This window comes from Nannospalax galili, unplaced genomic scaffold (genome assembly GCF_000622305.1).
Source record: "Nannospalax galili isolate Female #2095 unplaced genomic scaffold, S.galili_v1.0 scaffold809, whole genome shotgun sequence".
In the NCBI taxonomy this organism is placed as follows: Eukaryota; Metazoa; Chordata; class Mammalia; order Rodentia; family Spalacidae; genus Nannospalax; species Nannospalax galili.
The window spans coordinates 1,175,609-1,186,465 of record NW_008360015.1 but is presented as its reverse complement, the minus strand read 5'-3'; the positions used below and the strand labels follow the sequence as shown (position 1 = coordinate 1,186,465).

At 50.1% G+C, this 10,857-nt stretch overlaps 2 protein-coding genes across 4 annotated transcripts in view; both read right to left on the bottom strand.

The window, feature by feature from the left end:
- Window positions 1–1,502: 1,502 nt before the first annotated feature.
- On the bottom strand, window positions 1,503–2,090 carry Bhlha15 (basic helix-loop-helix family member a15). The gene has a single exon (XM_008824021.1). It carries the CDS (start codon window positions 2,088–2,090, stop codon window positions 1,503–1,505), a length of 588 nt encoding a protein of 195 aa, XP_008822243.1.
- A 5,537-nt stretch (window positions 2,091–7,627) lies between these two features.
- Lmtk2 (lemur tyrosine kinase 2) overlaps window positions 7,628–10,857 on the bottom strand; it is a 111,930-nt gene continuing 108,700 nt past the window's right edge. For all 3 annotated transcript variants that reach the window (XM_008824019.2, XM_029559102.1, XM_008824020.2), the window contains 3 exons: window positions 10,618–10,750; window positions 10,147–10,389; window positions 7,628–8,930 (listed from right to left, as the gene is read on the bottom strand). In XM_008824019.2, coding sequence (XP_008822241.1) covers window positions 8,902–8,930; window positions 10,147–10,389; window positions 10,618–10,750 — 405 coding nt within the window. In that variant the 3' untranslated portion in view covers window positions 7,628–8,901. The remainder of the gene's footprint in view (window positions 8,931–10,146; window positions 10,390–10,617; window positions 10,751–10,857) is intronic.

Below are 10,857 nucleotides of genomic sequence, written 5' to 3'. Positions count from 1 at the left end.
TTATTTTGATATATCACAGTGAAAGATTTATCGTCCTCTTTTTTTTTTTTTTTTTTTTTTTTTGTTTAAAAAAAAAAAAAAAAAAAAAAAAAGATAAAGGGCTTACCCCCTCCCCACCCACCCCAGGAACTCCAGACAGTTCTGGGCAGAGACAAAGGAGGGGGACGCCAGCAGTGGCTGACAGTCAAGTGAAGTCTGGCCGAGCCAGTGGGGCAGGAACGCCCCACAGAAGGAAGCTGAATTCAGGCAGCCAGGCTGCCAAAGACCTAGTCCTTGCTATTAATAAGCAGCCCCAGGTGGGGGGAGGGACGTGCCTGTCAACCCAGCCTCCACTTCAGAGAGGGCCCTGAAAGAGACCAAGAACACACTAAATCCTATCAGCCTGCCTTGTGACAGATAAAATGGCAACCTTACAGGTGCAGGCCTGTAATCTCAGCACTGGGAGGTGGAGGAGGTAGAGGGCTCAGGAATCAGCCTGGCTACATAAGACCCACTGAGAGAGAGGGAGAGGAGGGAGAGGGAGAGGGAGAGGGAGAGGGAGAGGGAGAAAGGCAGGGAGAGAGGGAGAGGGATGGGGAGAAGAAGAGGGAGAGGAGGAGGAGGGAGAGGAAGAAGGGAAGTGGGGGATTCAGGAACATAGGGTCTTGGTCCCCAGGCCCCACTCAGAGTGCCACAGTCAGCCATGGGAGCACACTGCTAACTTTCCACAAGTCCCCACTTGGGAAAAGACAGCAACCATTTGTTCAGTTAAAGTCACATGATTGGGCCTGGTGAGGCCCCTCTACCGCCAGTTGTTGAGTTGGGGCAAAGGAATTGGGACTTAAAGAGTGAGCCACCATCCAGCTCTACCATATTCCCTGGAGGGGCCTTGCGTGATGCTCTTGATTACTCCGGGTCCAGGGTCCATGTAGCCCAAAGACAAGAATGGGGAGGGGGGACTTCCCTGGCCTTGGCCTCATGGGAAATCTGTAACTACAGTTTTTCCTGGAATCAACCGTTGGCCACCACAAGTGAAAAGAATGATTAGTCTCCAGAGAAAAGAATGATTAGTCTATCTACTTTAGGCCTTCCTTGAGGATCTGGGCCTCAAGCTGCCTTAAAGGTCTAGTCCATTCACTTATCCCCTTGGGTGACTGCGAAAAACTGTCCCACGTTGGTGGCTGAGCTGAACCCTTCAGGGAAGATGGAGTTACTAGAGATACAACCATGGGGTGAGGATGTGGCTCAGTTGGTAGAGCACCTGTTTAGTATGCACAAAGTCCTTGGTAGTTCAATCCCCAGTCCCACTTAAACCAGGTGTGGTGGTGCGCAGGCCCTTGGAGGTGGAGGCAGGAGAATCAGAAGTTCAAGGCCAGCCTGAGCTTTGTGAGATCCTGTCTCAAAAACAAAAACCACCACCTCAAGAAATGTTATCACCAGTCTGGGCTTGTGGCACGGAGGGACCCGGGCTGGGATAAGCAGGCTGGGCCACCACTGTCAACCCACCCCAGAGCTGAGCACTACTAGCTGCCTTCTCGAAAGCTGTGGATCTGCGTGGAGTACCGCTGCAGGTGACCCTGGGGCTGGGGTTCGGTGGCATTGAGTGTGGTCCCGGCCATCTGCTGCTGCTGCTGCTGCTGCTGCTGCTGATAGTGTTGGTAGAGTTTAGGGCCTGCTGCAGGCCCTGGCCCCTCCAGACCCGGGAGGCGGCTGCTGGACATGGTGAGTATAGTGGCGGTCAGCGACTTGATGTAGTTCTTGGCCAGTGTGAGGGTCTCTATCTTGGAGAGCTTCTTATCAGCTCGCACATGCGGGATGACCTCGCGCAGTGCCTGGAAAGCATTGTTGAGTTTATGCATCCTCTGTCTCTCCCGCTCATTGCTCTCAAGTCGTCTCTGGACACTGTTCTCTCGACGGCTGCTGGATCCCTGTCGGTGCCGACTGACCTCAGCCCTTGCTCCTGCCGTTCTGGCAGCCCTGCTCCGAAGACCCTTCGCCAGCTCTGAACCCCCTGAGCCTGGCTGGGGTCTTTCGGGTGTCCGCTCACCTGGGATGGCTTCTGTGTCCTGCATTGATGTCCGGCGCCGAGGGGGCCGGTTTTTGGTCTTCATGGCTCCAGGCTGGTTGTCCTAGGAGGTGGTAGCTGGGAAGAGAGGCCTTTTGAACTGAAATTCAGAACACAGGTCACTTTGTGGTCATTCACTCAGTGAGGCCAGTGGAGACGCAGCATGGCTGACCCATCACCTCTTCCCAGTGCAGGTCTATCAGTAGCCAGCAGCTGACCATTGGTGCAGGGTGATGCCAGGGTGATGCCAGGGTCCTTTCCATTCACATCAAGCCCTGAGCTGACTCACCTGTCCGCCACCCCTGCTTGGTCTCACACTGACCTTTCTTTCACCTACTGTCCCCTTCATTGACCTGGAGACCCTTCTCTTGTCCCATACCCCTTACTACCCACAAGTACCTCCTGAGCTAAGATGACCTTTGCTAAAACTATCCAGAAATGAACAGGTCCCAACCCCGACTTAGGGTGTCTCTCCCTCCTCTCCCCCAACCCTGCCTGTCTCCTTTGCCATAGGGTAGGCAGAGCCCCTGGACAGCATGTTTGTAGTCCCACTGGACAGGACACAGGCACATGATTAGGACCAGAACCGGCGGGTGGTGGGTGGACAAAGGGGCACCTCACAGGTCAAAGTTGACAACTGTCAAGGCCCTGTGGGAGCCCCCGGTCCCACCACGTGGATGACTCCAGACTGCGGGGCGGGGGGATGGCTACCACCACCTGGGCTTTCCCCCAGCCGGCCACCTGGTTCTGCCTCTGGGTCCCCTCTCCTCTGCCCCACCTGAGTTCCGCAAACCCCTTGGTTTACCTGGGGATCCGAGGCTGCACGCGCCGAGGCTGCCCACGGGGGACAAGGACACGTCGCTTTAGCCACTCCAGGCGGGGCGGCGGGAGCATGTAAATGAGCTCGCTGGGCGGGTCGGGGGCGGTACCTGCAGCCACGCCGCCCCTCGCTCTGGGGACTGCTAGTCCTGCAGAGCCCTGGGTTCCTCCGTTCTCTCCGTCTTTGTATGCAGAGCCTGTTCCGGGGACCCTCGGGGAGGGGGAGCCCCGGGACCGCACCTGGCGGGTGCACCTGGCCTTGGGGTTAAGACTCAGAATAGTTACAAGCCACCCTGTAGTAATCTTACATGAACAGTGGTCACATCCCTGAACAAAGGGAGCCAGACCTCGCCTCCCATTCCCTGGCTGACCAAACAGCTCCTAAGGGCTTGGAGACTCTGGCTTTCCCCAGTCATCTCTGCAGACACCCAGTCAGGGGTGGGACAGGCGCTCTGAGGTGGCCCAAAGTCCAAGAGGTAGGGTGTCACTGTCCAGGCAGAAACACTGGATGGGCTGACTAGACTCCAGCGGACGCATTTAAACTGAAGGACATTTGGGTAAGAACACCTAAATGAACAGGACTCTGCATGTACGGCAGAGTGCATAGGGTTTGGTGGGGGGATAGAGGGAGGCATGGATGGGGGAGGGGGCCTGGATTTGAGTGGGAAATGTATGTAGTTTTAAAAGCCCAGGTTAAAAAAAAAAAAAAAAAAACCCCCCCTGACAACCTGTTTTCTTTACAGAAAAAAAAAAAAAAAAAAGGAAACTCTAAGTGAGAGTAATAACAGTCACAAATTTTCTATCTTGAATAAATGGGAAATTAAATGTAGTAAATGACAGAAAATAAAATATTGATATGTACTGAATAGAGTCTTCTTTTCTATACATCCTGACTGTTATAATCAAATGTGACCTGGCACAAAACCAGATCTGCCAAGTCTCTTTCTAGCTGAATGCAGTGGATCTACTTCAACAGTCTGTGGGATTTTTGTTGATCATCTCCTAAGAATTGACTAATTTTTCTAGATATTCCCTAGTATTGGTGAAACATTTCATCACCTTTAGGACTAAGAGGTATTTAATTGATAATTCACATACCTAAAACCCATTTTAAAAACCCAGTTTAAAAAAAAAAAAAAAAAAACCTCTCCTGTGCATCTGCTGTACTTGACAGCTCCTGCCTCAGTTTCCCCAGGTTGCAAGGTAATTAAAAATCATACAAGATTATGGGCCATTGAGATAGTTCAGTGGGTAGAGGTGCTTGCCACCAAGCCTGAGGCATGAGTTCAAAGATCCCTGGGGTCTGCATGGTGGAAGTTGTGAACCAGCTTGTGCAAATTGGCCTTTGCCACCCACATGCATGTCACAATATGTACTCATTATTTAAAAAATAAAAAGTTAACTTTTCAAAAAAAAATTTTGTTTTTCATATTTCAGATCTCTGTGAGTTCAAGGCCAGCCTGTTCACATAGCGAGTTCTAGGCCAGCCAGGGTAAGACAGTGAGACCCTGTCTCATTAAAAAAAAAAAAATTTTTAAATTTGTGCTGGGCGTGGTGGCGCACGCCTTTAATCCCAGCACTCAGGAGGCAGAGGCAGGCAGATTTTTGTGAGTTCGAGGCCAGCCTGGTCTACATAGCGAGTTCCAGGCCAGCTGGAACCACAGAGACCCTGTCTCAAAAAGACCAAAAGAAAAAAAAAAAGATTTTATTTGTATATGAGTGATCTGCCTGCATGTAAGTACACCTGGCCAGAAGAGGGTGTTGGATTCTCTGGAACTGGAGTTGAGAGCTGCCACTGGGTCCTAGGAACCAAACCCAGGTCCTCTGTAAGAGCAGCCAGTGCTCTTAACTGCTGAGTCATCTCTCCAGCCTGTTTTCCGTTTTCAAGACAGGGTCTCTCATACTGTAGCCCAAGATTGCCTCAAACACATGGTAATCCTCCTGTCTTAGCCTCCTAAGTGCTAGGTGAGATTACAGGTATGCACAGTAGAGCTCAGTGCTAAGATGTTTTGGTGTGTGTAGTGCATGTGCACATGCCTGTGTGGAGGTCCAAGGTCAAACTTGATGTTCCTCAGGTGCCATCCACCAAGTTGCCTTTTTTTTTTTTTTTGGAACTTGATTAGGGTGGGCTGGCTGGCCCACCTCTTCCTCCCCGGGTTGGTGCAGGTCCACTACACCCAATTTGTTATTTTTTTGAGATAGGGTCTCAGTATGTAGCCCTTGGCTGGCCTGGTACTTTCTATGTAGACCAGACTGGCTTCGATCTCACAGAGATCTGCCTGCCTCTGCCTCTTGAGTGCTGGGATTATAGGTGTGCACCACACCAAGCCCAGCTTTTTTTTTTTTTTTTTTAAATAAATGTGGGTTCTGGGGATTAGACTTGTATCTTCTTTACCAACTCAGCTTATCTACCCAGTCTGAAGGCTGGCTTTGAGCAGAGGTTAGTTTCTTGGAGTGGGACTTGAAGGCTGGGCCAAGACACCTCTGAACCTCGTCTGAATTCTTCAGAAAATAGAAAGGCCATACTTATAGACACTCACCAAGGTCTTATATCTGCCAGACCACGCGGTCGCCTGTGAAGCATCTTCATGCCCTAAGGACGGTAGGGGACTCAGAGACCCACAGTACCAGGCCAACACCCCCGCTCCCGCAAGTGGAAAAACCACAGAATAAATGCAGCAACGGAGTTTATAAATATATAACTATATTTATTTTGAATATTAAATAGTTTTTAAATTACAAGCAATTTATTGAATCACACTATGCATCAATATACAGTAAAAATCTTACAATTGAAAAATGTACACAATTTAAACTCAAAGTTCATTAACTGTTATATTGCTGTGAACTTCAGTACAACCTGGTAAGTGGCAGGCCTGGTGTGTGCAACCCCCGCCCTCAGATCCTTGGCTGTGGGCAGGATGAAAGTGGGTGCATGCTCCAGCCCCATTATCAAGACCCAGCTTCGCCTGTGCAAACTTCGGTAATGAAACAGCCGCGGTCTTGAACCGGCTGTCAGTAACGCAATACTGTCAACACACCTTTAAGAAATTTATATGCTAAATGGAGTTTTCTAGCAGCCAAGACTGGTGCCAACCCATTCACTACTTAAGGAATATTGAGATTTAACTCTGAAGGAACTGTGTCTGCCTGTTCTTACTGGAAGGAGACCTCTTGAGAGACAGATGCTCGGAAACAACATACGGAGCTTGACACATGGTCCAAGTTGGAATTCAGGTGAAGGGCCCTGTGGTGGAAAGACTAAGAGTTATCTCCCTAAGCCGGGCCATGGGGAGAGACATGCAATAGGTCATTAATTCTACAAACACCCTATGGGAATTACGAATAAAAGGAAGAGGTTTTGAAAGGCGTTTTATGGCTGGGAGACTCTTATACAAAGACTTTCCTTAGATAAACCCATCTCCTTAGAAACAGTCAGGCCTGAACATTTTAAAATAGGAAGGACTCTGTTCACAATCTGTCTTAAGTTTAACAGCGTCTGACCCACACAGGGTCTCAAAGGTTGGGGGGCGGGGGCACACGCTTTACTTCTCTTTCTGGCTGATGACCGAGTCATCTTATAAGTTGGCATATAGAAAGGAAGGAAATGGAGAGTTCATCATTTTCATTAAAGGACTTGATCTTACTGCTTAACTTATTAGAATGAATGCATTCAGGAATGAAAACCTGCCAGTGGAAACCAAGTTATCAGTAAAAACAGAATCCAGATCGGACAGCAAAGCGCATACGCACATTTAAAAAAATGGGCTGTTCTGCTGAAATGTCTTTGTATTGCTTGAGATTTCAGGAGGATGTGTTGAATTGTGAGTTTACTGGGGCTACAGTCTTCCCACCTGGAATGCTACAATAAGATCGACCCCATCCCCAACTCAATATATAAAATGCTTTATTTTTGGCAATTAGTTATGAGTGCAATATAGATGTAACTAAAAATGGGAATCATGTTGTTAAAATCTCCTTAACATGGTAAAAGATGTACAGCCCCCAAATGCCAATCAATTTATCCTGGGCTGACTGCAAACAAGGCTACACATAGAATCTATGGATTGGCATGATTTTAGTCATTAAATCTGAACTCCTTAAATCTATAATTTGAAAAAAAAATATAATTGCATCTCATCTCTCAACTAAGACTGGTAGATAGAGAAAAAAATTTTAAAAGAAAATTTCAGAAAGTCCACAAGCAAAAAATTCAGTTATGACAATTTTGGCAAAATGACTTTCAAATGCCCTGCTTTTAATATACACATCACAGGATCCAATGCCTTCTGGGGAGCCTGGGTATGCTTGGTCTGCACCAGGTTTGGAGAAAGAGGACTCTGCTTTCAACTCTCCTCCATGGGAAAGTTATTACTTAGTATAAAAAGTTCATGAAGCAAATCAGAGTTGGTATCGAAGGTCAATTCATCATGTAAACCTCAGCTGACAACCCACTTGCACTCTGCAGGACCTGCGGCCCTCTGACTAACATTGAGCCAGGGCCTGGAGACTCACCCAGTGTCATGCTGGAGTCTGGGTAGCGGGTCAGCACCGGGAAGTATTTGGGGTGAGGAGACACACCCCAGCAGGTGCGGTGCCCGCTCAGCACAGCACTGCCACACTGCACTGGCCACAGGTGCTTCCCTATGTCCAAGCAGGACTGGAGGATGGCAGGCCAAGGCCAGCTTTGTGTTGGGGATCCCAGAGTCCTGCTGATGGCATGCTGCAGCTGTGCTAATTCCTTCTGGGGGGGGGGGGGTCTGGGGGGGGGGGGAGGGTGCGCTCAGTGCTTGATGTTGAAAGGCAGGGCATGGAGGGGCATCCAGGAAGATAAGTGTGGGCTGCTGGGGCTCTGCAGGGTCCCTCGTCCTTCTCACAGCTGCAGGGCATGCCAGTCTCCTGGGTGCTGTGGCCTGGAGTGGCTCTGAGAGGAAGACGCAGCTCCAGACGTCTGTAAATAGTCTCCTCTTGCTGCACCAAAAAGTAGACAAACCACCTTTCCGCACCCAGAGCTGTCCATGGGGATTCTGCCAGAGGGTCTGCTTGCTTGAAGCACACAGGGCCCTGTAGGCCAGCCTCCTCAGAGAGGAGGTGGCGCAGTGGCCACCCACTGCCTATGGCTGGCCTCACCTGCCACACCAGAAAATGGCCCTGGAAACTAGGAGCCCCAGCTGAGTTCCAGGTGCTCTACCAAAGTTCAGATTTCTGCTAAAAGGTTTAAAATCATGGGGTGGGGGTGGGCGGGTTGCGGGGGAGGGGCTGCTGCAGGACGCTCAGCTGCTCAGGGAAGCCACCTTACAGGAGACAAAAGTGTTCTATGTATTGATGAAACAGAGCAGCATTTATGGACTCATCAAAAATATTTCCTCTAAGAACACAGAACTCTTAACACCCAGAATTGGTATTATTTGTGAAAGAGAGCCTATGTACAATTCCCACAAGTCTGAAGACAGCAGGACACTCAAAATATTGAAGCGTTACAGTTCCATGCAGAGCAAACAAGACAGGAGGAAAAAAAAAAAAAATCAAACCAGCGGACAGCACCAGCTTGACCTGCAGTGTTTTCCTTGAATAATTTACGATGCTGCACAGTACTGGGGACTCTTACAACACTAACCCACAGTGCAATCAGAGAGCAATTAGTGACTTAAAAACAGTAAATATGGCTCACTTGTGACCATTACCCTGGTGCACCCCTCCATGGTACTCTTGCCCAGACCAGAGGCATGGTAGGGGGATGCCAAAACAGGGAAACAGACCCATGCCTTGGGGTTCACAGGCCCCCCCACTGGTAGGCAGAAGTGGTGTGGCAATGCTGCCACTCCCACAGGATGCCCGGCATGGGAGCACTTGAAGTGTGGAGGGACACAGGTGGGCTGCAGAGGAGGCCAGCTTCCTGGCAAGGCCACTTGCTCCCCATCACCTCCTGTGCCATCTCACAGTCTCACACCAGCTACCATGGAGTGGGTGTCATCACTTGGCTTGGGCTGATGTGCAGGAAGGCTGCTCCAGCCAGCCAGGAGAGTGTCCTCAGAAGCTTAATCCTTTTCTCCATCTTCACTGCTGCCTGTTTTTGGGACAGAAAACAACATGACAGAGTGGGTTTTAAGAACTGACCACCCCAGACACTAAGCATGAAGTGACCAGACCAGCATGGCAGGAGGAGTCACAGCTGGTTCCTGGCTGCCCCACGCCCTCCTGCTGCCCCATCTGTCCTTCCCGCAGCCCGCAGGGCTCTGCACACACAGCTGCTTGACTCTCACAGTGGCTCCGTCGCCACATGGGCACAGAAGTAACCCACCCTGACCCCCCCACACCTGCCCGAGAGATCCTTAGGTATGGGCATTATTTCATAGGCTCAGGTGAAACTGTGCAAACAAACAGAAGTGCTTTATAATCATATTTATTGTTTGCTCTGTAAACTTCAAATAAAAAATGTACCTACTGACATTTATCTTTGGATCTTGGTATGGGGAAAGGGGCCCATATGGTCAGGTACTGCTACTTCAAATTGGGCCTGCCATGGGTTCCCAGCAGACTCTCTGGTATCACATGGAGACTAAGACTTAATGGCAAAATCAACACTTCCAGAGAAGAGCCAAAGTGCCTGGGCTTAAGTCCAAACCACAGGTCAAGTATCCCTGGGAGCAGGTACCCTGTGGAGGACACTCCTCTGGGTAAGCAGTGGGACCTTGGGCGGCTGGGCCAGTGGCAAAGTGGAAGAGAAAAAGGAAGAGCACCCTTCAGGACCTCCCAATGCCCCAGAGCCAAGCCAGCAGCATGCAATCAGAGCAACTCGCACAATGGGAGGTGTGGCCCATGGTACTATCAGATTGTGAGTTTACACTGGGCATGCTGGCTCTGGCTACTTGGGAGTGTGAGGCAGGAGGATTAACAGTTCAAGTCAGACTGGGCTATAGAGTGAGTTCAAGGTCATTCAGGGCAACTAAATGAGACCTTGTCTCAAAATTAAAAAAAAGCAAATAAGTGAAATGAAGGCTGGGGATGTATAGGTCAGTGGTAGAGCACCTGCCTAGCCCCCCCAGTGAGAGGCTGGGGGCATGGCTCAGCAGCAGAGCACTTGCTTAACATGCCTGAGGACCCAAGTTTGAACCCTAGTATCTCTTCCTACTCTAAATTGTGAGACTTTTCTAAGAAGAAATTCATAATCTACTCAGGAAAGAGCAAGCAAGCATCAGATCATCATCCCTGAGTCTAGGGCAGGCAGGCACTCCTGGCTGAAAGTACCACCCCCACCCCAGTACACACAGGGCTCCTCTCACCTCCTTGCTCGATGTCTGAGTCCGTGAGGTGCGTGAGAGAGAAGCTGGCAATGTTGGCAGGGGAGATGGAGAACCTGGAGCAGGGAGACACGTGTGGCCAGCTCTGCTCCGTGCTCCGGGCTGGTGGTGGCGGGGAGAAGTATTTGGAGGTCTGAAGAGAAGGCTTGGAACCGAGGAGACTGCTTGTCGTTTTCGACATGAAAGGATCTGGGGAGAAGTCATCGTCCCATTCGAAGCCTCCACCTGCAAACCAGAACATCAACCTGATATCACTTCATGATAAGGAGAGGGAGCCTTGGGCACAGGTGTGTTACAGACAGGCTTCGCCAACAGATGGCAGAGCCAGGGCACACAGGGACTGGGTGTCGTCCAGGAGTCATTTAAAACAAGCTGTTCCCTTTCAAACATGTCAGCATTCTCTGAAGCTTTACCTCTCCATGGCCTTAGCAACTGACCAAACCAGTCAAATACCTTCTTCATCTGTAGAACTTTCGGAGTTCATGCACCTGCCCAGGAAAGGTGAGCCTGAGGACGGTGCTGGGCTACTGGGCCCAGGACCATGCGCTTCTCCTCCACAGTTGCCCAGCTCTTTGGTTGGGGTTTCCTGGAAAGCGAAACAGACACTTTAGTGAGCCTGCTTCTAGGGACCCACCTGTGAGGCCACACCCAAGGCTCCCTGGTGCATTGGGTGGATCAACTGTGAAGTATGGT

Bases quoted from the DNA above. Each gene is read 5' to 3' on its own strand.
- Bhlha15 (XM_008824021.1), bottom strand. From the start codon at position 2,090: ATGAAGACCAAAAACCGGCCCCCTCGGCGCCGGACATCAATGCAGGAC.